This window comes from Mustela lutreola, chromosome 9 (assembly GCF_030435805.1).
Source record: "Mustela lutreola isolate mMusLut2 chromosome 9, mMusLut2.pri, whole genome shotgun sequence".
NCBI classification, from domain to species: domain Eukaryota; kingdom Metazoa; phylum Chordata; class Mammalia; order Carnivora; family Mustelidae; genus Mustela; species Mustela lutreola.
This window is the reverse complement of record NC_081298.1, coordinates 27,693,968-27,721,545: the sequence shown is the minus strand read 5'-3', so window position 1 is coordinate 27,721,545 and position 27,578 is coordinate 27,693,968. Positions and strand designations below refer to the sequence as shown.

Here is a 27,578-nt window from a genome sequence, read left to right as displayed (position 1 = left end):
TAGTTTATAGAACATAGGAGTTTATTTCTCTCACAAATAAAAGTATGGAAATTATCCTAAGTTGGTAGTCGCATTGGTCATCTGGTATCCAGATTCCTTCAATTTTGTTGCTCTTCCATCCTTACATGCTTCCATCTCATGGACCAAGATGGCTACACAAGTTCCAGCCATCAGGTCTGCATCCTGGCAGCTGGAACAACAAAAGAAGAAGGAAATCATGTCCCCTTCCTTTAAGAACACTCAATATATTTTGCCTACACACCACCTCCTCTGACAGTCTAAGGGCTTACCATTACACTTAGTCACACCTAAGTGCAAGGGAGGCTGGGAAATGGGATCCTTATTTAAAGGGCACTGTGCCAGGTACTACCCCAGTAGGAGAAAGGGAGAGTAAATATTAGAGGAAACCAGCAGATTATGTTACCCCAATTTTATAGACATTCATATTTTTTTCTCTCTCACTCTTAGCAATAGTATCCATAATATCTCTGGTTTCACGGGCTAGTTATATATTTTTCTAAAACATATTAAAATACATACCTAGCCATTAAAATGAATAGATATATACATATAGGGGTACATGTATAGGTACAGATATAGACATACTCTAGAGGGTGGGACACTGTTACCTTCCCCAGTGACCCAGGCCTCTCGGTACCTATGTAACACCTAAAATCACGTTATGCATCATTATTCTTTGAAAAACTCTAGATTAAGTGATGCTCTAATATTCTAGAAAAGTGTGCGCTCGCTCTCTCTCTCTCTCTCTCTCTCTCACACACACACACACACACAGAGAGAGAGAGAGACTCAGACATCACCAGATAGATACACAAGGAGGAAACTGATTGAAGACTTGTGGCACGCCAACATAACCACAATAACCTCCCCAAGGGTCTCTGTTTTTGATCTTTTCCCCTTTGCACATGGGAGCAGCCAAAGAGAGAATGTTTGCAAAATGGAAATCTGATCATATCATCCCCCTGCATATCACCTACTGCAGTGTGCATGAGGGGGTCTCCTCGGGTTCAACCATATACACTCAACAGATGACCATAAGCCACACTTGGTGTTGACCTACTCTGAAGGCTATAGGACAGGAACCTTAGCTTGCTAGCAGAGCACTCAATGAATGCTAGCAACAGGAGCTTCTCTCATTGGGGGTTCTTCCTGTCTGCCAGCACAGTAAAGCACAGGTACAAGGAAACGAGATCCCATCAGCGGGTGCTGGTGGACCTGCCTTGTTACATGAGTCACCATGTTCAGGAAGCCCAAAGTAGGATTTTCCACCAGGTATTTACTGTTCGTTCCAGTCCAAATGTAGTTACCAATCTCTTGATCCTTGTTTTTAAAAAAATTATATAGAACAATTTTAGATTTAAAGAAAAAATTGGGAAGGTAGTACAGGGTTCCCCTAGACCCAGTTTCCCCTATTATTAATTCTTAGGTTGGTACAGGACATTTGTTACAATTAATGAACCAAAATGGATACATTATTATTAGCTAAAGTCCACACTTACTCAGAGTTCCTTAGTATTTACCTAATGTCCTTTTTCTGTCCAGGATCCCACTGGGGATACCACGCTACATTTAGTTGTCACGTCCCTTCAGGCTCCTCTTGGCTGTGACAGTTTTTCAGACTTGCCCTCTTTTTGATGACCTTGACCATCCTGAGAACTGGTCAGGCATTTTGCATAATGTCCCTCAATTGGGATTTGTCTCATGTTTATCTCATAATTAGGCTGGAGGTTGTGTGTTTTGGGAGGAAGACCTCAGAGGTAAAGTGCCATTCTCAGGATAGCACATCAAGGGTACATACTATCAACATAAACTGACTGTTGATGTTGACCTTGATCATGTGGCTGAGGTAGGCAGGTTTGTCATGTATCTCTCTTATAAAGTTACCGCCTCCTCACAGTGTCCTCCCTGAAGGGCACTATGCTCAGCCCACCCTTAAGAACTGGGGAGTTATGTTCCCCCTCCTTGGGAATGGAGTATCTACATATTTGGAATTCTGTGTGGAAGATTTATCTTTTCTCCCCCTTCTTTTTCATTTGTCATACTTTAGGCTACAATCCATTATTATTTATTTGATCAAAATTGTCCAGCTTTGGAATGCTCTCAATGCCCTCCCAATGCCCTCTGAAACACCCCCATCATTGTGTGTGTATGTGTGTGTGCTGTGTGTGTACTGAAGGACCACCTCACTTCCCGCACTCTAACTTGTTCCACACTCATCTCCTATATGTCCTGCTCCAGTCCCACAATCAGCCCGTTTCTTCCTGGTTCCTTGTGTTGGTGGATGGTATTAGAAACCAAGTTTGGGCACCACGTGTGCTCTCTGCAATGTAGTATCATTGTCTAGGCTCTCTGAGCTGACAGAGGAAGGAAATGTACATGTGTATACTAACTAACCTGTGTGCACACACATAAGCCATGAATATTTCTGTATGTAATCTTCTGCAGCTAAATTAAGCTAAAGATGAGTTCATACTGATAGCTCCAGTTGTTGTTGGTTTTTTTTGAAGATTTCATTTATTTATTTCTGAGAGAGAAAGAGAGAGCGCAAGCAGGGGGAGGAGCCGAAGGGGAGGGAGAGGGACAAGCAGACTCCTTGCTGAGCAGGGAGCCCAGCGGAGGGCTAGATCCCTGGACCCTGAGATCTAGACCTGAGCTGAAGTCAGACACTTACCCACTTAACCATCTGAACCATCCAAGCACCCCTGATGTCTCCAATTCGAATCAATTACCACATGGCTCATTCCAGCCTCTTCCTCAGGGGTCATTTTTATCATAGCAATGTTGCCTAGTAACATAGTGGACATATGTTTATCTGTTTCCAAGGAAACAGAGCTAGATAGTTAACCAAAGGTCAAATTCTCCTGCAAAAGCAGAAGAGGTTTTGTTAACCCTTTACTCACGGGCATCAGTGGTTCCCACTGCTCTGTGGGTAAGAACAAACTCCGTGGCCTAGGAGTTCTGCAACCACCTGGCTTGCCGACGACAGTCCAGCCTCATCTCCTTCCATGTTTCTCCTTGGCAACCACCTCTGCCAAGCCTCAAGCCATCCTACTTCTCTCTCAGGGCCTTTGCGCATGCCAGACCCTCTGCTAGGCAGGCCTCTTTTCCCTGCCCTCTTTATCTGGCTGGCCCTCTTCATCCTTTGGACCTCAGCCCAATCCTTGCTTCTGCAGGGGATCCATCCCCATCTCTGGGACTAGGTCGGCACCCTGCCCCAGGCTTGGCACAGCACTGCCTGCTTTTGCTTTATGACATTTACGACGGAAGAGGTGTTACATTTTCTTGCCCTTTTCTCCCAGTAGAATATGAGCTTCTTGAGGGTACGGCTGAAGTTTCCTTAGTTAACCAGTATATAACAGGCACTCTAAGTAAATATGGGCTCACTTGCTTCATTCCTCATTTAATAAGTATTTATCAGGGACCTTCTATGAGTTGGCCTCTTTTCGAGTCTGCAGGATACAGGAGAGCGGGAAACAGGCAAAGCTTCTGCCTCCGGTACTTACTTTTTAGCGGAGGTGACAAAAAACAAACAAATAAGCTCTTGGCAGGCGTTGATCAATGCTACGGAGAAAAATTCAGACTTAAGGAGTAAGGGATGCTGGGGCAGTGCTGGTTTTAAAAGGATGGTCTGAGAGGGAGTCTCTGAGACGGGGGCATCCGACCAAGGACTTAAAGGGAGTTGGGGAGCAAGCTCTGGGGCTATCAGGCCATAGAATGTTCTGGGAACAGGCAACAGCAAAGATAAAAGCTCTGGGGCAGGACTGCGCATGACTATGGGAGGGGCCTGGGAGCGCTTTACGCTGAGGTCTCAACCAATCAGCAGAGTCCTTACTCCGTCCATTCCACAGATGAGACCACCCAGGGTTGTGGCAGTGCTGGGAGACACGCGGGAGTCTGGCCACACACCTAGCTTCCCCGCAGAGTCCGGAACAGGAGGCCAGACCTCCGAAGGCAGGGAGAGACTGAAGCCTCCCCATTCCCGAGGTCCCTCCCAAGTCTCCACCACCCCGGCCTCAAAGGCGCAGGCCCTCAGTCTCCAGGAAGGCCTCTGGCATCCTGCTTGGCAGGGACCGCACAGGCCTTCGGAGCAGGACGTGTCAGGCTCTCCCATGAGGTGGCTAAGGAGTCAGGACAGGACATCCTCTTCTGCCTTTCTTTCCAGGTGTCCGAACCCGTCCGATCTTCTGAAAGCCCCCCAAGCCCGCATTTTCATGATCCCACTGACAGAGGTGAGCCCCGAGGCTCACAGAGGTGAGATGACCTCGCTGAGGACATGCAGGTGAGCTGGCCTCCAAGTGTTCGTGGAAACTCCATGATCTCCGGACCAAACTTCCCTCGGGGCTTGTCCTGGGCCTTCAGAGGCGGAGTGTCACCTTCACTTTCGTGCTCTGGGTCCCTCTCTTCATGCCGCCTTAATCTAGGCCCTGTAGAGGAAAGAAACAGCTAGCGCCTACCCACCTTTCATCCACGCATACAGGTTCTAGGGGATCAGACAGGGGCCCTGTGCTCCAGGAGTGGCCAGTCGGATGAGGGAGGCTGACCCGCAGAGAAAATAACTTTCAGAGATCAGAGCGATAGTGCAGGCAAAGGACCGGCGCAGCCGACTCCCCTGAAGTCGGCTTCCCAGGGGAGAAGGCACTGCAGTTAGGCCCTGGAGGGCTACGGTGTGTGTAGCCATGGGCAGTTCCCCAAGAGAACGCCCACCTTGGACTGTGCACCTCACTGTCCCACAAAGAGCAAGGAAAGGGAGGGGGGTTCGTCAGAAGCTTCCTTTCAGCCTTCAGGTGGCGCCGTTGAGCCACGGAGCCGCACGCGCCTGGGAAGACTGTCCCGACCTCAGGACCTGGGAGAGGACCCAGGTCTCACCTGGGGGCTGTGCGCGTAGGAGCGAGTCGGGGCGGAGGGAGCGTCGCGACTTTGCACGGCGGGGGCGGCTTAACCGGGTTGCTGGGGGGGTGGGGAGGCAGACGGCGGGGGAGGGGTCTCCCTCAGCACCCACCCCCGCGCCCCGCCCCTGCACCCGGCCCCGCGGGCTCAGAGCTTCAATTCCCAGAGCCTGGGCGCGGGCGAAACAGATAAGCCCTCGGGGGACAGGGAGGGGCTGGAGCCCGATCCCCCGCGGGCCCGACACCCAGCCTGCTACCCGCCTCCCGGTCCCTCCCCGCGCTAACTCTCCCGGCGCCCTCGCCAGCCGCGGGCGGAGCTCGATCGGCGGCGCTCGGAGCTCCCGGGCCCCCGCCCCTGCCCCTCCTTCCCCGGAGCCCCCAGCGGCCGCCGCCGTAAAGCCCCGCGCGGCGCGAGCAGGTACGTGCGCCTTGGTGGCGGCTCCGGGCCGGGTCGGACCGGGTCGGGGAGGGGGCGGGAGCCGGGGAGGATGAGGCAGTGGCGGCCGGGCCCGCGCGCGCCCGGGCTGCGACGCAGCGGAGACACCGGCGGCCGGGCGCCAGTGCTGGGAGGCGGGCGGGCACCCGGGGAGGACTCGCCCCTGCCCTGGCCCGCGGGCCGCCGGTGCCCGCGTCTCCCGCGCGCGGAGAAGGGGAGGGAGGCCCGGCACAGGTACGCACGCAGACCGGGAACGGCGGGGGCCAGCAGGAGGCCGAGGGCCCCAGGCGTGGATGGCCGGCAGGGGAGAGCTAGCCTGACCTCGCGGCCCGGCCGAAGGACACGCGGCGAGGGGACCCGGGCGCACGCCGGTCCCCGAGGAGCCGGGCCTCCCCGGGCCGCCTGGCCGCTCTGCTACTGGCGCCGCCCGGCCCGGTCCGGCCTGGCCCAACCCCGCCGCGTTTGTGGTCAAGGGCAGGAGCAGGGGGTGTGAGCTGCGGGCAGGCGGGCGCGTGGTGCGGCTGGCAGCCGGGGTGCGGGGGTTTTCAGCGTGGAACTTTGGGTATAACAGCGTGGACCTGCGTGTGCGTATGTGAGCGCCCCGAGGCTTTGTGTACAACTCGTGCGTGTGTGTATCGATTGGGTTTTGTGAAGCTTCACCCACGGCCGCTGTGCGTCTGTCTCCCCGCGTGTTAGTGCGTGTGCGGTGAGGGGGTGGGGTGCTGGGCTCCCGGAGGGGCTCGGTGGGTGCCCTCTGGGGGGGGGTAGTTAACTGTGTGTGCGTAACAAGCTCTACCCCTTCCCTGGGTGTGAGTCCCAGTGTGGTCTGCGGATCTGTGGGTTGCACTGCGTGGCTTCCCAAGTCTCTGGGTGTTGCCTGTAGAAAAGGTCTTTGGGGGTGTGAATGTGGATCCGGGGTGTGTCTTTCGGTTCTGTTGGGCTGCAGATGAAATTGGAGTGATTGGAGTGGTACTGGTACTGTTGGCGGAAGGAGGGGTGTGCGGTGAGCAGTGGACACCAGCATCTTTGTCAATTTCTGCTTGTGTGTGTATGGGGGGGTGGTAATTGGGCATTCCCATGTATGACTGGTGGGGACTGGTTGGGATCTCTGAATCTCTGTGGGAGACATCACAACTCCGGGTGACAGGGAGCCTTTTTTTTTTTTTTTTTTTTCTCTGCCCTTTTCCTACCTCTGGCATCCTGAGAAAAAGTTTTGGATTCCTGCTAGCTGAAAGCCCTGCTCCCAGAATGTGGGTGCCCTTAGTTTCCTTGGGATACGGAGGTATTAGCATGGGTGCTGAATATCTGGGTGGAGGGGGGCACATCTGGACACCTAGTGGACAGGAATGGTCACAGCCCCTCCCTGTTTGTGGTGGCACTCAGGAAAATGATTTTGGTGCTAAGACTGGGGAAAAAAAAAAAAAAAAAAGGCCAGCCAGCACACCACACCACACCATACCTCTCCTCTCCGTTTACTGGAAAGTGGGGACAGCCTGGGCAGAGCCTGGCTCTGAGTAGATACCCTGCTTCCCTGGGGTGGGGGAGGGATTGTCTTCCCTGGGGCCACTTGCCAAGCCATTCCTGAGGGCTGGCTGTGTTCCAAGCCAGGGGGCTGGGACCTGGACAGGATTCAGACACATCCCTGCCCTCAAGCTGCTCTCTGTGGCCTTAAACAGTGGGACCAAGTAGAGTCTACGGGTGGGGGCTGGAAGAGCCAGTGAGGGAGGAATGATGCCACGGGTGCAGAGAATGCAGGTCTGCAGGTTTGTAAGAACTGTTCTTAGGGAAACCATGTTCATCTTCTGACCCCCGGGGGCATGCCAGGGGAGCTTGCTCCGGTTTGTAAAGTGGAGGTAGTAATTCCTGCTCGTGGGGCTGGTAAAGGTTACAGGAGAGACTCTGAGCTGAAGTGCCTACTGTCAGGCGGGCGCTCAGTAAACGTTTATTAAATTGGAACTCAGGCAAGAGGGCCGTGGTGCTAGGAATGGGTTGTAAGTGGAAACAGGCTTTGTACTCACATGAAAGGCCCCGTGTGTGCTAAGAGGAGGTGTCTGCTGCAAAGTCCACGTTGGAAGCAAGATCAGAAGGATTGAAAAACGTGCCTTCTTGCACTGAGGTTCCATGAGTTTCATTCATTCATTCGTTCCGTTCATTTGCACTTCATTTGCTCATATTCTCTCTCACACTCACACACACACGCATGCACGCATGCACGCACACACACAGAACCACAGGGCACAGGATAGTAGTCAGGTTTGGAAATGCAGAGAAATGTCTTGACTTGTGTGTATGTGTGTATAGACATACCATGGCATGTGAGCTGCTCTGTACCTGGGGGTCTTTGTATGTAGGGCACTGGGACTTGGGTCTGTGTGCCTGGGGCCCTGGGTGTGTATGCCCCAGGATGTCGGTGTGTGCAGGGAAGGCTAAGGTGGGGAAGGGGCCTGAGGTGGGAGCTGGGAGCTGGGGCAGCACTGGCTGTCCACTCCAGTGGAGGGCGGCTGTGAGGGAATGAGAGCCTACGTGGGCCAGAGTCTTCCATTTTACGAGAGAAGCCAGGAATCCAAAGTTTAAAATGTAAAATCTTTTGCTTTTTATATATTGGCAACCACTTCAAAAACAAGTGAACAGACCAGAAACAACAAAAAAGCAAAACTTCTGCCAGCCAAATATGGTCCGTTGGCTGAAGCTGGCATTCTCTGACAGGAATGGACATGTGCTGTCTGTGTGTGTGGGTGTGTGTTCGGATCCTTGGGTGGGGTGTCTCCTCTTTGAGCGGACACTGCCCCCTCCTACCCTCCCCCTCAGCTCCCTTCTTTGATCCCCATCCAGGCCCCTGCCAGCTTCTACATCCATAAAGGCATTGGGCTTTGACCTCAGTTATGGCTCTCAAATGGGCTCCTTCCTCTTCACCTTCTCAGCCACCACCTGTGCCGCCCCCGACCACAGAAGATTCCTTCCAGGACTCCTGATCTCCGCTCTTCTCCTGTCCTGTCTTCCACGTAGGAAGGAGCCAGAGGGAGCTTCCTGAAAACTAGGCAGATATCAGCACTCTCTGCCCACACCTCAACTCCCTGGCTCCTTGGTCTGGCCTCCAGAGTCCTTTGAGGGCTGGTGCCAGCTGCCCTCTGAGGCACCCCTCTTTAGAATGCCTTCACCACGCCCCCGAGCTGGGGGATTTCCACTCATCCTCTGAGGTCCAGTTCAAATGCGATCAACTTCTAGAAACTTCCCTGGCTTTCTTCTCTTTGTCCGCATACCATCGTCCTCATCTCTGCCCCTCTCCTCACCCGTAGTCACACTTGTTTCATTAATTGAACTGGCTGGGGCCTTACATTATTTTATGAACTCCCCACATCAACCCTAAGAGGGAGGCATTTCACTTATTCCCATTTAACAGATGAGAACATTGAGTCTGGAGGGGTCACATCACTTGCCCAAGTTGGAATGGTGAAGCTGGGCTTTGAACCTGAGACTCACTGTGTGAATGATAGCTTACTGAGCACCTACTGTTCTGAGTCCTTTGAATGGATGATGTCAATTGCTACGCCGGTCCCATTAAGTAGGAAGGAGTAGTGTTACTATCACTTAATAGTCCGGGAAACTGAGGCCAGAGAGGGTAAGTAGATTGTCCAAAGCCATGTGCCAGCCAGTGATGAAGCAGGGTCCTGGCCTGGATTGGATGACTCTGTCATTGTCTGAGTCCCCATCTCCACGTCTATCTGGCAGGCTTTCGCAGGTGGGAACTGTGCCCGGCCATCCTCACATCGCTCCCAGCCGAGCCTGAGGCCCGGCGCCAGCAGGCTCCTGGTAGAGGTTTGTTAAATTTGCCTTTCTCTCTTCTCTTCTAGCTGCCAAGGGCCAAGGGATGAGTGGGGGCCCACCTTCCCAATGGCATCTCCCCCCGGTCTGGAACTGAAGACACTGAGTAATGGCCCCCAGATCCCAAGGAGACCAGCTCCTCTGGGCCCAGCGGCTGCGTCCAGGGAGGGTGTGGAGAACATCTGTTTTTCCTCAGAGGAGCACGAGACCCATTTCCAGAACCCAAGGGACACCAGACTGGGTAGATCCCCCAGTCCCCCAGCGGGGGGCTCCTCACGGCCCCGATCCCAGCGATCCCAGCGGGACGATCTATCCCTGCGTTCTGAAGAGGGGCCGGGCCTGGAGCCTGTGAGCCGCCCAGTGGATTACGGCTTTGTTTCTGCTCTGGTTTTTCTGGTGAGTGGGATCCTCCTGGTGGTGACAGCGTACGCCATCCCCCGTGAGGCCCGCGTCAACCCTGACACAGTGACGGCGCGGGAGATGGAGCGACTAGAGATGTACTATGCCCGCTTGGGCTCCCACCTAGACAAGTGCATCATCGCGGGCCTGGGGCTGCTCACTGTGGGCGGCATGCTTTTGTCAGTGCTGCTGATGGTCTCCCTGTGCAAGGGGGAGCTGTACCGCCGGCCCACCTTCGTCCCTGGCAGGGGCTCCCGGAAGACCTATGGCTCCATTAACCTGCGCATGAGACAGCTCAATGGGGAAGGGGGCCAGGCGCTGGTGGAGAATGAGGTTGTCCAGGTCTCAGAAACCAGCCACACCCTCCAGGGCTCTTAAGTAAGAGCCCACCCTATCTGGCTGCTTTGGCTTCAGGGCTGCAAGGCCCCCTGAGAGCCTGGGGTTGCAGACTTAGCTCCACAGAGGGCCCTGCAGGAGGGGCCTTGAGTGCTGGAGGGGGAGTCCTGGGGCCAGATCCAGGTGGCAGGTGGGAGAGCGCCCCCCCATCTGTTGGCAGCTTGAGGTTTTGCATTATTTGGAGGATGGCTTCTGCTGCTAAAAATACAAAAGTTTGGAAACCACTGCCCATGGAGGATGAGGTTTCTTGGCGTTTCCAAGGATTGAGAGCCATCTGAAAGGCTGCCCCTCCTGTTCCCCATGCCTTGGGGAATTTCGGAATCTCTGTGGTCCTCATCAGCCAAGTGTGGGTTGTTGGGTGACCTTGGAGGGACCCCCTTTTAGCCCTGTCTCTTGGGAGGTGGCTTACCGACGAGAGGAGAAATCAGTACTGAGGTGACCGTCCTCTCTCCAGGTCTCAATCCCCAACCTGTGAAGTGAGAGGGCTGGGCTTAATGATCCCCAGGGCCCCTCCAGTTCTGCCCAAGGAATGGGAGCCCAGTAGATCTCTGCCTCTGGCCACCTCTACAGGAAAGAGGGTGTTCAGCAGCCACTCACCATTCTTTGTGCCATTTTCTGGTCTGGCTCCAGTGACCACCACTGTCACACATGCAGCAGCTCACATGATCCTGCCGGGGAGCCTCTTAAGTCCCCTGGTTAGGCAGGGTTCAAGTCCAAAATTGGCTACAGCCTGATTTGGATCTTGGGATTGAATTACCTACAGTGACCAGATCTTAGCACACGTCTAGCAAGGTCAAGTGCATAGTTTTCACCAACCCCCGCGATAGGAGGGCTTTGTTGTATTTCCGTGGACATGATGTGGGCTTCCAGGATCTCCCCCTTCTTAATATTATGTCTCCATGCCTCGCCTTCTCAATATTATGTCTCCATGCCTCACCTTATTCTGGTAGCAGAAAAAAAAAATTTTTTTTTAATGCCAAATTTGTAACCTCCCGATACTCCCCTTTAGCAGTAAAGTGAGTCCCAGTGTATGTAGGAGAAATCAGGTATGTTCTGGTGGCTTAGAAGCTCCCAATGACCACTGTGTGTCCCGTTTTTCCTGTGGCATGTTTACAGGCTCTGTCCAGACTCTTTAAACTACTGACCAGGAAAGAAGTGGGCCATGGTGGGGGGGAGCTCAAGGTGCTTGAGGACTGGAGGAGGCATTGCCCCATATGAACAACCCTAGGGGGCTTCGAGAGTACATGCCTTCTAGGCCCCCCTGGTGCGAAGACTCTGAAGCAGTCATTTCTGTGAGTCCCCTGACCCCACACAGATCATACTCCGTCTCTATTGGCCGTGTGAGTCCTGGATCCTGACTGTCTCTTGGGAGTGGGAGAGGCGGGGTGGGAATGGGGTCTGTGGGCTAGAGTAGCCCCGATTAGCTGTAACCTGAGCCTTCACTCTGGTGAGCTGAACATCTGGGCAATGTAACATCACAGCTTCTAGGACAGATCAGATATCTGCTCCTGCTGGCGGGTTTTGCCAGGAGCAGAGGGTTGGGGGAGGCCTGGAGGGGACAAGGGCTCTTCAGTGTGGCCTGCCGGGTTCCCTTCCTGGCGCTGAAGGGCTGTGGTTTGAAAAGAACAAAGCCTCAAGTGGGTAGAAGATGCCCAAGTCAGGGCTTCCCTGTTGTGTCGCTTCCCCCACCCGCACTACAGGGGAGGAGTGCAAGCAACAAAGCGGCAGGAGCCGTTCTAGGTAAACTACAGTTTGAGCTGAACATTCCAAATGATGGGCTGAGGCCTTTCCAGTCCCTACAGTGATGATAATACAAATACTGGTCCAAACCATGTGGATTACCATGGCGGCAGCAGGGGGCGCGGGGGGGGGGGGCTTGTTTCACTCAAACCTGTTGAGTGGATGCATCTGGGACCATTAGTGCCTACCAGTTTAAAGGCAGTGAATTGTATTTAGAGGCTAAGTGTGTTGGAAGATGGAATCCCGGGAATCTCAGGTTCTCTCCAAGTCAGAGAAGCCTGCTTTGCATCCTAATGCAGAACCTCCTTTAGAAAATGTGTATAATGGATCGAGGCAGTCATTACCTTGTCAGTAAATTAAGAAAACTTGAGAGATGCCAAAAACATTTCCTCAAGACTGCAGCTGAGCTCTCCCAGTCAGTGGGGCAGAAGTAGGTTTAGGAAAGAATCAGAGAAGAGCACAGCACAGGGTGCCGAGAACTTTCTTTTTAGGTTTTCTTGGGGGTAGGTGTGACGTCTCAGGGGACCTTCTGGTCACTGGAACGTGCTTTGCTTGCAGGAACTGCCTCTCCTACCTGACATGCTACTGGGGTCCCCCCCCCCCAAACTTGTTTCCCGTGTTAGATATCTGCTTGAGTTGGTAAACCTGGCTTTAATCCAGGCTCTGCCATTTCCTGGCTGTGTGACCTTGGGCAAGCTACTCAACCTCTCTGAGTGTTGTGTTCTTTATCCCACTTTATGAAGTGGGAGATTTATGAGGTCCAGTCACTAAGGTCACTCCTTTCCCTCTTCAGTTTGGGATAACTGTCTTAGGCCTAAAATCTGCCTTTTCTCCTACATCTCCTTCCTACCCAGGAGCACATCTGCTTGGTTCTACATTAGGAATCTGCCCCCTGACCACCCATCAGCCACAATTACCGGCTCCACGCTGCACATCACTATTCTAATTTCGCTCCTGTCCATGCTCTGGGCCCAGTTCATCTTTGCTCTGCAGCCAGACAGATTTAATTGGGTCAGGTCCCTCCTCTGCTCAAAACCCTCCTCTAGCTCCCTATCACTCTGGGCAAAGGCCAAAATTCTCCCGCTGACCAGAGGTGGATGTACTGTTCAGGCCCCTCACTTGCCCCAGGCACCCTGAGTCCAAATTTTATTTGTAATTTTGATCTTTTAAAAGGATGGTCTCTTAAATTGCATATATTCAGGTCCCCCTAGATGTGGGTCCATCCCCCACGGCGGCCCATGAAACCCTACACGATCCGGTCCCTGTGGCTCTCTGACCTTATTTCTCACCCCTTGCCTTCTTGCTCAGCCCAGCCACACTTTCCTTGCTGTTCCTCAGCCCTGCCAGGCACACTCCCACCTCAGGGCCTTTACATATGCTACCAGGGAGGCATTTCCCCTTGATAGGTGCAAGGCCCACTTGCTCACCTCCTCAGGGGCTTTATTCAAATATTACCTTTTTCAATGAGTCCTCTGCTGACTGCTTAATTAAAATAGCACCCTCCCCCCCAACTCAACCTCATTCTCTCTTTTCATTCCCTGCTTTAATTTTCTTTAGAGCACTAATCGCCACTCCGCCAGCTGTGTTTTATGCTTCTTGTTTCTCTAACCCACCAGCTCCCCCATTGGATTGCAAGCAGAATGAGGGCCCAGGGCTAGAACAGTGCCAGATACCTGGTGGATGCTCAGTGTTGAATGAGTGAATGAATGAATGAATGAATGAAACCCATGTTTCCTCCACCTGCTGTGTGGCAGCCAGGCCCTGGGCAGGGCCCCAGAGACCCACAGGCCCTACCTCACTCCCTGGAACTCCCTTTAGGGCAGAATATCCTGTGGCTGGAAGGAGGGACAGTTTGTCCCTGGGACCTGAAGTTGGAGCTTCGGAACCCATTTGCCTTCCTCTCTCAGGCCCTTGGTACTGCTTTATGTGGGAGAGGTAGAGGGCTTTCTCCTCTGATGGAACAAGACTGTTCTTCCCCAGCCTTATTGGAGATGGGTTCCAACTAGTCTTGGGGGACATTTACTGGCTACCTAGGAGCCTGTGAGATTCACCAGCCTGATTATCTCTTACTCAAGAAACTTGAATGCCCAGGCCTGGGCCTTTGAAACAGTAATCCGTCTTCACCTCTGCTCACTGACACCAGGCATCCTGAGTCTTCAGGCTGAAAACATCTGCTGTCTGAGATCCCACCGTTATTGCTCCCTTCCTTGAGAATAAGCTTTACCTTCTCTGGGATGCTCTTCAAAATGCCTCCCTAGGTACATGCACACACCCACACGTGTGCAGGACACATACTTGTGCATGCACCTGTGTGTGTGTGCATGCACAGGTACCCCCGACTTTCTCTTATTTCACCTAGCTCAGAAGCCAGGACACATACTCTTCTGAAACAGCTCCAAGCCAAAGCAACCTCTGGATTACTGAGAACGTATTCTTTCTCCAGAAGCCACAGGCCTTGCGGTTCCCAGGCTGCTAACCTCATAGCAACAGTCAAGTTTCCCCTGTCCGGGTAATGCTGGTGTCTCTATCCTTCCTGCTTCCCTGTGGGGCACAGGGGAAGAGATGTCCACAGAATGTTTCCACCAGGCATTTGGGGAGGGGACTGTATGGTCTTGGCTGGGAACCAGAGGAGCCGGGTCCTGCAAGTCACCCTTCCCTGGGGACCTCTGGGCCAATCACCTCCTCTTTGGTCCTCCAGAATGAAATTGGAAACCTTTCCACTCTGCCTTGTCTGGGGACTGAGGAGATAGGGAAACACAAGCAAAGGCATTGCAAAGTTAAGAGCATGTGACCCCATGTCTGGAGAGCTTTGTAGGGGCAGGAGGAGGGAGGGGGAAGGGAGGCATTATGAAGCCATACGAGCTGGAACTCTGTCTTCGAGGGAAATAGGGTGTTGGTGGCACTGATGAAGTCGGGCCTGTTGGTTTCCCTGGGAGAGAGTAGACTCCCCTTGATGTCCCCAGGGAGGTAGATATTGGCTAAGGGAGGGAAAAGCTTGCTGAGACCTTGCCCTGGTTGGAGTGGCCAGGAGCTCCTTGTTAGTGCAGTTATGTTAGATTACTGGTCAGGTATTGAGTATCTTTAGGGATGGAACATAGTAGAGTTGGAGAGGATTTAATCAAGAGGCTCCCCCTGCTTCCAACCCCTATTCTTTAAGATGAGCCAATGTCCCAGTGGCCCTCTGTATATTCTCTTTGGCCTGAATACCCTCTTCCCCAGATCATTCCTCTTCCTGGGTTAGGTCATCCAGGAGCCAATGAGAAGTAGGCCTAGGATATCTGAATTGTGATGCAGGTGGCGGGATTATTGCCATCTTTCTCCCAGGAGGCCTTGCACTTCTGAGCTTTGTCCCTACTCAAATTTCAGAGGTTTGGGGGCATGGCCCCTCATGGAGTAGGTCCACTGAGATGGCCCAACTCCGGATATGGGAACTGGCTCTGGATTCTGATCACCTGGATGCTTGGTGGATGTCTAATGTCCCCAAGCCTTTGTTTTCTCATCCTATAATGGGCTGCTAATAACAGCACCTTTCCTAGAAGGCATGGGGAGCAGTAAATGAGTAAAGTCAATACAATTAGCTATTCACATTCATTCATTCGCATCTAACCAGCATTCTTCCCTGGGCAAGGCACTGTGGGGACACACTGCCCCTGCCCCTAAGTTAATCACAGACTGCCTGGGGAAACCGGACAGTGCACACCAGGCTGTGTGTGTGCATGCGTGCACACCCAGAGGAAGTATCTGATTAAGTTGGGGTCAGAAAAGGCTTTCCTGGAAGGGATAATGAATAATAGGAATCTTAAATAGGGAGGCAGTGTCTGATATGAAGAGAGTGTCTGATAGTGGGGAACAGGAAGGGTGTACTGGGCAGGGAAACAGCATGAGCAGAGGCTCGGCGGCACACAAAGCCTGGGGTTTACCGGGGAGGGAGGTCTATAGGTTCTGTGCTGGAATGCAGTGAGGCATGCTGAAGGGCAGGCATGTCATCATGGGGTGACCATAGCCCTCTCCTCACAGAGGTGTTATGAGGACTGTGTTTGCACAGGTGCAGGGCAGGGCATGGGGCCTGGTACATGGTGAGAGCTCACTGCTGACCATCATGACTGCCTGCAGATGCATGTGGCAGGAAGACACTTATGATGGCAGATGTACTGTGGGGTGACACTGGCACTGGGGAGGCCAGTCGGTGGGACTGTGGTCTCCAGCTGCAGCCAGAGGACATGACCTGAATCTCCAGGCTCCGTCTTGGGAACCCATTCCTTCTGTGCCTTCAGACTGCCCAGGTTGAGGTGCTGGCTCACCTGGGCCTAGGGGGAAGTTAGTGAGTGGAAGCATCTTCTGACAGGGAAGCTGGCCCCAGGGGAGTAGGGAGGGCAGGGGAAGAAGGTGCTGCCAGCAGACCTCTTCCCAGGGGGTGGGGCACCTGGGCCAATACTGACTTAGCATCAAGGGCATTCAGCAAAGGCCACGTCCCTCCCTCTCCCAACTCTACTTCTCCAGTCTCCCTAACCTCCTCCTCTTTGGGTCCTTTCTTTGTGTCCCCATAGGTGACACATATGTGGCTCATAGGTGAGTTGTCACTATCTGCTGACTCCCTTTTATCCCCCTGACTCCCCTCCTAAGAGTCCCCACCCTCTCCCATCACAGAGGAAAGCAGAGCCCACATGCCCTTGCCTGCAGGGCTCAGCAGGTGACATTCACGAATGTTGCAGGTGGCCCTGGACAGTGGGGTCAGGATTAAAGGGGTGCTCCCTTCAGTTCTGGCTGGCTGGTGCCCTGTGGTGGATGGGCTTGGGCTTCCCAGAGCTCTGGATCAGTCAAGAGCAACTTGGGCATCTGGACATTGTGGGTAAAAGGAACCTCATAGGGATTATCCCATGGCCTGAGAATTGTAAGGCAAAACTGAGGACACAGGAGTGTCTGATGAGATGCTGCCTGCTGGGCTCAAATATTCACCCCCTGTCCCCTGTCCAGGGCTTACTAAGTCACTCTGAAAGATAGGTACACCCTCATCAAGTGGACTGACCTCTGTCTCTTGTCTGGAGGCTGGAAGTACAAGGCCTGCAGACCACCCGAGTGCTGGCCATCCGAGGATCCTTCTTCGTTCATTCTTTTAACAAAGACTTGAGCATCAATTCTTTGCTAGGTTTGGAGATTAAAGTACTGAACAGATGAAAAACGTAGAGAGTACTCTGGAGAGGGTTGGAGATATATCTTTTGCAACTCAGGAGGTGTTCGTGAACAAGGAGATGAGGTCTGTCTTTGCCCTGGAGAACTTCGGACGTGAGAGTCCATAGAAATGGCCAGTGCTGGCTTTGAGGGAGAGTGTGTTGGGAAGGAAGGGCAAGCCTGCCTTCCCTCCTGGTGTTCTGAGGTCCAGAAAGGTAGGCAAATGGAGGACCCTGTGACTGGAAGGGACCCAACTGTTGGTGCAAGGAGGGGAGGGGAGGCTCGAGCTGTGGAGGGCACGGTGCCTGTGCAGCTGGCACATGAATTCAAGAAGCAGATGGGCTGTGAGCCTCTGGTGGACTGGACAGAAGCCCCCATCCTCTCTGAGGGTCCAGGACAAAGCTCTCATCAGCCCCCCCTCAAAATTATGCCTGCTGTTTACTAGGGACCCAGCATCAAAAAACCCACCCAAATCACCCTGTATGAACTAGAGCAAGAGCATCTCCCCCTACCCCCACATCATGCCAGGGAAGAGATACTTTGCTTTTGTTTTCCTTCTCCTCACCCTACCACAGAGGAAAAGCTAAGGTCTAAAAGGTCAGGGGAGACCTCTTGCAACTCCAGTTTTAACAGGACGAGACCGAGTCTGTGAGTCAAAAGAGATCAGTTTGTTATTGCCTGAGCTGTAGATGTGGAGATGAGAAAGGGGGCACTGGCAGAGGTCAGCTGGATGAAAGAAAACTTTGTGTTTCATTTCATTGAACTGGCTATGCATTACACGACGTCAGTTATCCCATTCTTAAGTGAAATACCATGTTCTCTTTCTGCGAGGCCCTCTTCTAAGCATTTGCCTCTAACAGCTCATTTAAACTTCACAACCATCTTGCAGAGTAGGCGCTGTCATTCCTTCCATTGTGCAGATGAAGAAGCTGAGGTTAAGTGACTTGCCCAGGGTCGCACAGGGTGGTACCCTTCAGAGTCAAGACTCAAATTTAATAATATGCTATCATGCCTCTTACTACATTTAATAACATGCAGGCAAGGGCATGTTGGTAGGTGGATCTGGGCTGTGGGCTGCCACCTTGAGGCCTGTAATTTCAATGTGTTGGGAGCTCTGTGGGGGAGAGGATGAGGGAGTACTGGAGTACTGGCATGCACGGGAGTACTAAATTGGGCCAGGCCCGTGGCCCACTTGGAATCGTGGATTCTCACAGATGGGCAGGATCTTAGAGACAGTCAGGTTGACTTTTAATTCCATTTTACCTATGGGGAAAGACATAGAGGGGCAGAACTTGTCCAGGATCACCATGGCTCAGGCCCTTTACCTGTCCCTCTCTTCATAGGCTTCTTATTGAATTTATGTCCTGGGAACCAAGAAGGCTACAGGATGAAACTGCGATCCCATGATTTTAGTCTGAAGGAGGGGAGGGCAGGACTGTCTAGAAGGGAGAACACCTAGCTCCAGGTCCCTTTCTCCTAGGGATGTCTGCCTGCCTGCCCCAGGAGTCTGCCATCCCAGGTTGGAGAGCCGCTGCCAGACTGGCTTACCCTGGCCCAAAGGCAGCTGTGCAGGATGGTGCTGACCAGGGTGCTGAAGCTGGATAGGCCCCTTCCTCAAACACTCAGTCTAGCTAAGGGGAGAGGGAGGTTGAAGGTAAGAGACTTATTCTTTTTCCCTCAAGGATAAAAATTACTGCTTTGGGCAGTTTAGTGGAGCTACAGTTTCTGTAGGTCTGAGGCTGTGGGAAGGGCACTCAACTGCTCTGGACATGCTTTTTCATCCGTTCAATGGGGAGAGCAGCTCCTATCCTACTAAACTTAGAAGGCAGAGGTGATCATCTCTTGGGGACAGGTGACAGAGCCCTGCACAAACCCCAAGCCTATCTCTGGGGCCTGGTGACGGCTCTCAGGAGCTCACCCTCACAGAGGGGCTTCATAGGCCAGTTTCTTCTTCTGAAATGGGGGTTGTGCTGGGTAACTTCAGATGCTTCCAGTCTGGGTGCTCTGGGTGCTGTGACTGTAGGTGGAAGTGGTCAGGAGCATGATACACATCGCAGACCTGGGAGTCTTAGCCCATCCCGGGGCTTATGTTGCATTGTTCCCTTTTCACACAAGTCCCTGACAATTTTCCAGCTTCAGGAGTGAGTTTTGCACAGGGATCCATGCTCCTCCCCTGGAGAGGTTGGGGGGCTCTGAGTATAGCAGTTCTTCAAAAAGAGCACTGGCTTTAGAACCAGGCTGACCCAGGTTCCCATCTTGGTTCCACCATCCCTAGTGGGGAAGCCGAGCACATCAGCCACTGCTGCTAACAGTTTTCACCCTGCAGGGCTAGAGTCCTACATGAGGCTAGGAAAAACCAAGTACCCCGTGGGCACCAGATAAATATTGTTTCTTGCATTGGAGGGCAGCCTTATCCTAAGCCCTCAGCCTGATCCATCCATATGGCCTCAGTAATAACTACTGGTCCCCACTGAGCTCCAGGTATCTGTTTATAAGACACAAAGTTTGGTAGGACCCTGCAACAATCCTGAAGATAGAAATACAACTGACTTTGCATAAAGCCATGTACCAGCGAAGGGAAGTCTGTGAGTCATACCCACGCTTGCCTGATTTCTCAGACTCCTGCTTGGCTTTGAGCATGGTGAGCCTATTAGACCTTTTCAAACCCTCTTTTTCTCATCTAGAGAGTGAGGACACTACCTCATTATGGTTGTTATGTTCTGAAGATATAGTGTATGCTATTTTAAAAGGGTACATGCATATTTAGATGCATACATGAAACACATATGAGTGACCCATAGAGGCAAGGGAATGGAGTGGGTACAGGGAGCAAAACTTGAAAAACAAAATGAGGGAGTTCTTGCGTGCATGAGTCATTGTGTGTCATGAACCAAGAAGACTGGCTGAATTCTTTGCACCTGACAGCCAGGTGAAAGGAAGCAATGCAGGTATTACACCAGTGCATCTCAAACTTTGCATGTGCATGTGCATCACCTAGTGAACTTGATTCTCATTTATTATGTCTGGGGTGGACCCTGGAATTCTGCATTTCTACCAAGTTCCCAGGTGAAGCTGCTGGGTGCAGCCAGTTTGAGCAGCAAGGATATAGAGGGTCTTCCCTTTCCTTCTTGGGAATTCTTAAACTTGTCTGATCATACACATCTGAGGAACTCATAAAACAAAACAAAACAAAAAACAGATTTAAAAGCCTGACTGAAGAGATCTGGATCCATGTGTTGGTTGGGGCAGGATGTACTGTGTACTTGGAGCAAGCACCACAGGAGACTGTTAAGTTCCTGTTCAGCCATGGTACTCCTCTCTACCCTGGCCCCTGGTACAGCTGGACCCAGGACACAGAGTAGACAGAAGCAAAAAGAAACATGTCCAGCTCTAGAAGTGGGAAGGAAACAAGGCAAAGGAACAGAAGATGGGGATGTGGGGGCTGCCAGAGGTAGGACAAGTGATCTATGGCATGTCACCGTTAACATAAAGATCTGGAATCAAACATTTCTTTTCCTTGTAAGCCACTGGGTAAACACAGAAAGTTCAAACCATGCAAAAGTAGTGCCGTGAACTACACTAGACCTGGAAAGGTCATGAGAATTTCCCTATAGCTCATCCTGACCAGAACCTTCCCAAATCAAACCCAACCCCTCTGTGGCATTCCAGCCACAGTACACCAAGGTGGCTACTACCAAAGCCATGCCCTGCTCCCTAGGGGTGACTGATTCTGGTCCCCATCTTGCTCAGCCTAGGTCAAATTCTTTTTTTAAAAAACAAACAGAAGACAAAACCACAATGAGATACCACTTCGCACCTACTAGGATGATTCTATGCAAGAACAACAAGTACTGGAGAGGATGTTGAAAAACTAGAACCTTCCTACCCTGATGGTGGGCATGTAAAATGGTGCAGCCAGTTTGGAAAAGTCTAATATTTCTTCAAAAAGTTAAACTGAATTGCCACACAATCGAGCAATTCCACTCCTAGGTATGTACCCAAGAGAAATGAAAATGTAGGTCTACACAAAGATCTGTACACAAATGTCCACAGCAGCATTGTTCACAAAGATGAAAAGTGGAAACAAACCAACAATTGTCCCTTAACTGCTGTGGCTAAAGAAAATGTGGTATATATTCACACAATGGAATATTATTTAGCCATCAAAAGGAATGCAGTGCGGACAACCTGCTACAGCATGGGTATGAATCTTGAAAATGCGAAGTGGAAGAAGCCAGGCACAAAACGCCACACATTGTGTGATTCTACTGAGAACTGTCCAGAACAGGCAAATCCTTAGAGAGAAAACAGACTATTGGCTGCCCGGGGCTGGAAAGCGGAGCTGTGGGGATGACCCTTAATAGGTACCAGGGGGTTTCTTTTTGAGGTGGTGAAATGTTTGGGAATTGATGTGGTGATAAATGCACAACATTGTGAATACACTAAAAACCACTGAATCGCACACTTTAAAAAGGTAAACTTTATGGGTATGTGAAGTGTATCTCAATAAAGCTGTTATATATAAAAAAAAGGAACAGGTTATTAAGTGCTGATTTTATTGTTAAGGCTCCCACCTTTCAAATTCCACAAGACATACCCGCAACCACTCCTGTTGGCTGCCTGGCGATTGCTGGCAGTTGGGAGGAGTGAAGTGGCCCAGACCACGAGCACAGACAGCATGACCTGAAAGTTCCTGAAGGCCCCGTTCACTACCCCCGGCACAACTAAGACATTGTCTGTGTTCCTCAGTGTCCTTGATACAAGGAGATCCATGCAAAAAATGGATGGCTGATTCTGCAGATGACAGTCACTGAAGTTTCTGTTTTCAGAAAAGAGAATTATGTATAAGACCATCCTTTTGACCTTTGCTACTAGAAAACCTAAGTGGCAAATTCATTGTTCCAATCTTCTTTTCCTCGAATCATGGTTCTAAAGTGATCTACTTTCCCTGCTTGTCTGATGGTTTCTAGTGTGATGTTTCTTTAGATGCTTCCTTTCATGATAAAGGATGCCTGTGTGACCAAAGTGCCCCACGTCCTTTCCACAACGGGAAAAATCCAGTTCCAAAACAAAAACGTTCCACCCATGTGCAGGCCTGAGGAAGACTATGACTGATGGCTGCATCTGTAGCTCTGCCAAACCTCTGCATCTCTCTCCAGAGTAGAAACGTTCTAAAGCTGCCGAGGTGGTCTTTTAATAACTCGGTGCTTGAGATGGGGTCTGCCAGAAATGCTCACACTAGCCTCCCCACAGGCCCCAGCTCAGTTTATCCCTGACCCACACTCGGACAGGCATTCCCCAGCTACAGCATATTAGCAGACACCTCAGGAAGTCTCTGGTAGCCTACCCTCTGCCCATAGATAAACAGTATGCCCTAATATCAGGGAAAGAACCCAAGGAGCTGAGAAGTAAAAGGACCCACCCATGGATGAAATGCTAGTTGTGGAGGGAAAGTGCCTAATGCCTTGATCTCTTGCCTATGAGCCTGGTGCTCCATGGTGTTCTTTCCACTCCAGCACAGGGGTTCATCACTGACCACGTCTGTCAGGTCTCGGGCTGAAAAGGATCCGGAGAACACCAGAGGTCAGGCGGGCCTGGACAAAGGACACCGGCTTCCAGAGGCTGGGCTCCCTGCTCTTGCCAGAGTTCAATACCATACTCAGACAGAGCCCATGCTCCTTGGCTCTTCTTGGCCGGGCCCTGAGGGGCACAGAATTACTCTGTAGGTAAGTACCACACAGAGCCTCGAAATTTCATTCCTTCCTTTGCCCCCATTCCTAGAGGTGGCCACACACAGAAGCAGACACCAGAATGTTTTAGAGTACGAAGGGTCCCCTCACATTTCATAGACAACAAGAAGGCCCCGCAAGGGGAAAGCCCTTAGGGTCAACTCAGTAAGTTAGCGGCAGAAATGAGATCAGCCTTCAGGTCTGTTTATTCTGCTTCAAGGCTTCCACTGTCTTAGGTACAGATGGACTGAGGACGCACACAGGCGGAACTAGGTCCCTTCTCGGAATGACGCAGGCTTTTTGCAATATGCCTGCCCTTGTGAAAGTCATCCTTGTGGCCCTACGGGGTTTTCAATCCCTCATTTTCGGCCTTGCAGCCACACTGGGACCCACCTGAGTGATGTCAGGAACCAGAAAGCAATTTATGAAGGGATGGGGCCTAAGAAACAAGAACAGGCCCTGGGTAGGAGAAGTCATTTAGCCCCACAAAGATTTAAACTCTAAAGTCTCAGAAATGGAAAGAGCTGGGCAGTAAAGAACAGTGGGAGACTGGCAACATGATTTTTGTATTGACATTTGGTTCTTATAATAACATCCAAAATGTGTTCTGTTCTTATAGCGCTACAGCTGGGACTGCATCGGGCTGAGGGCAGATGTTGCCGGAGTCTCTCTTGAGAAGTGTGGGGGAGCTGGTGGGGAGAGAGACGCACACATTGGTTTCTCTTTGGGACCTATATGCAGCTTGGTGGAGAGCTGCAGCAGGTGCCTTGGTTCTGACAGGGGGTGGGGAGGCAATCCCAGCCGGCCCGCAAACACATGGGCAGAGTCCCTCGCCCCCAGCCCTCAAGAACACAATTGCTGATGGGGCGGCGGTGGCAGCTCCAGGACAGTGGAGGGAAGGCTGGGATGTTACATTCTTGAGGCCTTCACAGGTACATGTCATCGAAGCCCGGCGGGGGGAGATGGTCTGGGTTGGGTCTGGAATGGAAAGAGGGGCTGGTGAGTTGGGAGTGATAGAGGGGCTGGGGCACACGGGCAGATGGGCCCTAAGAGCAGAGGGAGCCTGTCCTCCAGAATGAAGTGCTCTGTGGGCCGGAAGAGCATGTGCTCTACAGTCATGGCTTGAATCCTGACTCTCCCACCTGGGAGAAGTTAATTCATTTTTCAGGGCCTTGATTTCTACAGGATGTGAATGGAGTGTTGCTATCAGGATCCAACGAGTTCCCGACACAGACTAAACTTCAGGAAGCGTGAGGAGCTCTTCCTCCTGAGTGCTCTCTGAAGGGGGCTGGAGGCAGGGAGGCACTGAGGGATGGGGAGCTCCAGGGAAGCATCAGGCAGGGGCCTGGATGAGGCCCCACTCCCTTGGATGGAAGGGGGATGGAGCCAGGGGCACCTCTGCGCCTGCAGTCAGACCCCTCATTCCTGCAAAGCTGAGCGGAGCTGCCATCAGGCCCTGCTTCGCAGCAGGCCCGAGTACCTACCCAGATGGACTGGTCCCAATGGGTCCAAAGGGGTCAAAGCGTGCTCCTGGGGGCACAGCGCCTGGAGGAAGACGGTTTGGGAGGCCCGAGGATGGGTCAATGAGTGCTCTTGGGAAGCCAGTTCTCAGGGGATCCACAATCATGCCACCTCTCCGACACCTGAGGCAAGAAGAAAAGACAGGTGAGCAGGTGTGGCAAGAAGCTGCTGAAGAAGAGGCGAAGGAGGTGAGAGTGGACGAAGAATGCCCCGATAGCTCCTCTGGACAGCTCAAGCAGACAGAGGTGGCTGGTTACCTGAGTGCCAGCAGGAAGCGGGCAAGAACAAGAGCACACCAAGAGCACACTTTTCCTGGAGCATGCGGCCTGTCCTTTGAGATCTCCAGGCTCCCTGAACCCACAAAACAGAGATTGCTGCCACATCTTACATCTAAGGGGGACAATTTGAACAAGAACAGGTGCCAAAACTTGCCAAGGTCAATGCAGAACCATCTCAAGGCTCTGCAGGGCACTACTTTAGGTCTACAGACTAGTAGTAGCAGTGAGACGATTCATGACGCTGGCTTTCCTGTGGTTTCCTTAGAGGGCCTCGGGGTGATCTATGACTCCACCACTAGGGCCAGTGGGGCCAGCGGGTGACAGAAGAGCTTGCCTGCCCAGCTTGCTCGGCCCTGCCCGGCAGCAGAGATCTCCACAAAGCTCCAGGCACGGCAGAGCCGAAACAGGAGCAGGGACTTCACAGCAGCTCAGCAACAGTGGCCTCCTTCACCCCAAAGGAAGACTGACACAAAGCTCTAAGATTAGAAGATGAGCCGGGGCTGAAAAGTCACAAAAGAAGTAGGGTGTGTTGCTGCCCCCTCCCCAGCAGCACTCACCCGAAGGGGTCCAGATCCTCTCCCCCGACAGCAAACGGGCCCAGGGGATCACACCTGAAACAAACAAGGGGCAATTACCACAAGTCCCAAAGCAGTCAGGCGCCTGGGTTCCCAGGGGCTTAAAGCCAACGCCTGTGGGGTCACAACGACACTCCCAGGTATGAGGACAGGGGACACCCCTACCTGAGACCATTAAACAAGGGACACTTCAAAGTGGTCTTCCACACAGACTAACGCTGATAATGAACACAAAGCGAGGAGGATCCACTTATAAATATATTAAATAAATAAAAATATTAACCGTGGTATCCTCCAGATAAATTTTGTTTACACTTTTCTCAAGTTCCTAAACTTTATGTAAAGAACCAAGAACTTTTAGCTCAGAATATACTCGAACACTAAAACCAGAGCTCCAAGACTAAGATTTGAGAGCTTTCAGGATGGAGTGAGATGGGTGACCACAAAGCCAGAACAGGGCTCCGCAGCCTTTTTCCTTGATGGCCTCTGTGTGACACTTCAATCCCACAGACCCCGTGTGTCTGCTTATGCATTGCAGTCCATGGAGGGCCAAAAACCACTGCCCCCCCAAAGAGTTTTTCACCCCCATATCAAAAGCCCATTTTTGCTCTCACTGGGAATGCACAGGCTAGGATCATTAAGCGAGGGCGTGCTTTCTGGAGGCAATTCTATACTGGCTAACATATAAATCATAATAAGCATCTTTCAAAAGTCTTAGGTATCTTCACACTTTTTGACACAACAGTTTCATATCTAAGTCTCCATCTCAAAGAACACATCATTCAAATTAAAGTATCACCACAGACTTTAATCAAGGGAACTGGAATTGGCCTAAATAGGGACCAGTTAGGCACATTAGTTTATCGCTGAATGCAATTATGGGGACAATGTTCTTAGTTTTAAACTGATATGAAAAAAATATTTATGCTCTAGTGTTAACTGTGTGGGGGAAACGGACAGTCTAGGAGTAGCCTAGGAAATCAACCATGAGAAATGTGTGTGTGGGTGTGTATGTATAAATAAAACTAGAAAGAAGCACATAGAAAATATAAACAGCGATACTTACTCCTGGAATGATTATCTTTACTCTTTCCTGTTTTTTTCTATAAAGGATATGGATATAATAAAACAAAAAAGATTTAGAATTTGCAGAATTGTGCTTTGGAGTCTGATGGAGTCCTAGAGAGTGATATGAGCCAGGCAGTTCTGAGGTTGGTGGGGGGTAGGGGTGTTTCTGCCAGACCTTTGGAGCTAAACAGCAGCTAATATATGCTTACAGGTAAGGGACCATTATTAAAGAACTGGGGGAAAAAATCCAAAAGGAGGTGTTTCTTCAGTTGGTTTTGCCTAATACGCTGGAAGGGATACTGTGATTTAGGTAGACATGGCTAGGTTTCCAAGGGAAGTAATTCTTCCTGACCTAGATGACTGTTCCCAAGTCATGGTTCATGGAGCTGATGGTGAAGTTTCTGGTGACCTCTGTTACCTGCCACCCTGGATACACCAGGTGTGCTGGAGAGCTGTGAGCATCTTACCTACTATTCCCATGCCCTGCCCTGCTACAGAACAGCAAACAGAAGGAGCCTCTAATGACCACAAAAATGCCTGGGAGAACACAGCCATATTGTTCTCATACTTCAGACTTCTCTCTTTCTGTCTCCTGGGCCACAGAGCGTGGGGCAGGGAGAACAATGGAGGCTGGAAAGGCAGCTGCTGGGCCCAATCTGATCACTGGGTACTTGAAATTGTCACAACACTCATGCCTCACTTCAGGTCAGGTTTTGCTAAGGAACAAGGTTTGGCACCAGTCTCATGGGAAAAAAAACAAAAAAACAAAACACAACTTTGGTTTTCAGAGCTCTTTTGATATCAGAATTGTACATAAAAGATTGTAGGCCCACAGAAGTAAAAATTCTCCTTCTCATCCCTGTTCCCCAGGCTCCTAGGTCTTCTACAGATGACTAAGGTATCAGTTTCTTGTATGTTCTTCCAAAGACACTCTGCATACAGAGTGAGCAAATATGTATCTCTCCTACTTTTTTAACAAATGGATGTACTGAGCTCCTTACATACATTATCTTATTTCGTCTTTGCATCAGGCCTCTGAGTACACATATTTTTATTCTTATTTTACAGATGAGGAAACAGGCTCAGAGAAGCAAGGCTTCTTATACAAGGCCACAAAGGTAGTAAGGGCCAACACGATATTCATGCCAGGTCTGCCTAACTTCAAAACCCATGCTTTTTAAACTAATGTGTTGAGACCATTTACATTTAATGTGATTTTATGTGAGATGTTTAGATTTATATCTACCATATATTGTTTTCCAATCTTCTGTTTTTCTCTCTTTTTATTCAATTTGAGTGTTTCTGACTAGATCTCTCTGTAGACTTTTTTCCCAAATAGTTGCTCCAAGGATTGAATACACATACTTAACTTCTTCAGCCTACTTAGAAATAGTATTTTACCATTTCAAGTAGAAGGCTGAGACCATACCAGCATATATAGGTCCATTTATCCTCCTCCCTTTATGCTACAGTTGATCCATATTACACAACATACATTGAGATGCCACGATTTTTGCTTTCAACTTTAACACATTTTG

General features: G+C 51.2%; 2 protein-coding genes and 1 long non-coding RNA gene across 10 annotated transcripts in view; 1 reads left to right on the top strand and 2 right to left on the bottom strand.

The window, feature by feature from the left end:
- Positions 1-4,946, bottom strand: LOC131807921 (uncharacterized). The gene is made up of 3 exons (XR_009344620.1): positions 4,726-4,946; positions 2,922-4,445; positions 1-190 (listed from the first exon to the last, which is right to left on the bottom strand). It is a non-coding gene; the product is annotated as an uncharacterized LOC131807921 (long non-coding RNA).
- TMEM74B (transmembrane protein 74B) lies at positions 3,789-26,117 on the top strand. Of its 5 annotated transcripts, XM_059133681.1 has the most exons (3): positions 3,789-4,300; positions 9,195-9,561; positions 22,386-26,117. In XM_059133681.1, the coding sequence occupies exons 1-3, from the start codon at positions 3,789-3,791 to the stop codon at positions 22,593-22,595; spliced, it is 1,089 nt and encodes a 362-aa protein (XP_058989664.1). In that variant the 3' UTR covers positions 22,596-26,117. The 5 variants fall into 5 exon arrangements, with proteins under 5 accessions (XP_058989664.1, XP_058989663.1, XP_058989668.1 ...); XM_059133680.1 differs by lacking the exon at positions 22,386-26,117 and having other exon boundaries at positions 9,195-10,991; XM_059133685.1 differs by lacking the exons at positions 3,789-4,300; positions 22,386-26,117 and adding an exon at positions 4,809-4,880 and having other exon boundaries at positions 9,195-10,991.
- Positions 21,330-27,578, bottom strand: part of PSMF1 (proteasome inhibitor subunit 1) — a 48,185-nt gene continuing 41,936 nt past the window's right edge. Inside the window, exons 6-9 of one of the 4 annotated variants that reach the window (XR_009344618.1) lie at positions 24,955-25,008; positions 24,083-24,241; positions 22,292-22,425; positions 21,330-21,688 (exon numbers count right to left, since the gene is read on the bottom strand). Coding sequence is in view for 2 of the 4 variants with exons in the window: in XM_059133686.1 (XP_058989669.1) it covers positions 23,525-23,576; positions 24,083-24,241; positions 24,955-25,008 (265 nt within the window). In the remaining 2 variants the exon portion in view is untranslated. Of the gene's footprint in view, positions 22,426-23,145; positions 23,577-24,082; positions 24,242-24,954; positions 25,009-27,578 lie in introns of those variants that run through there. The other 3 variants (XR_009344619.1, XM_059133687.1, XM_059133686.1) reach the window with 3 other exon arrangements.

Coding starts and splice junctions, on each gene's coding strand:
- TMEM74B (XM_059133680.1), top strand. CDS start 3,789: ATGACTATGGGAGGGGCCTGGGAGCGCTTTACGCTGAGGTCTCAACCA. Junction 4,301..9,194: donor ACCTCGCTGAGGACATGCAG/GTGAGCTGGCCT, acceptor CTTCTCTTCTAG/CTGCCAAGGGCCAAGGGATG.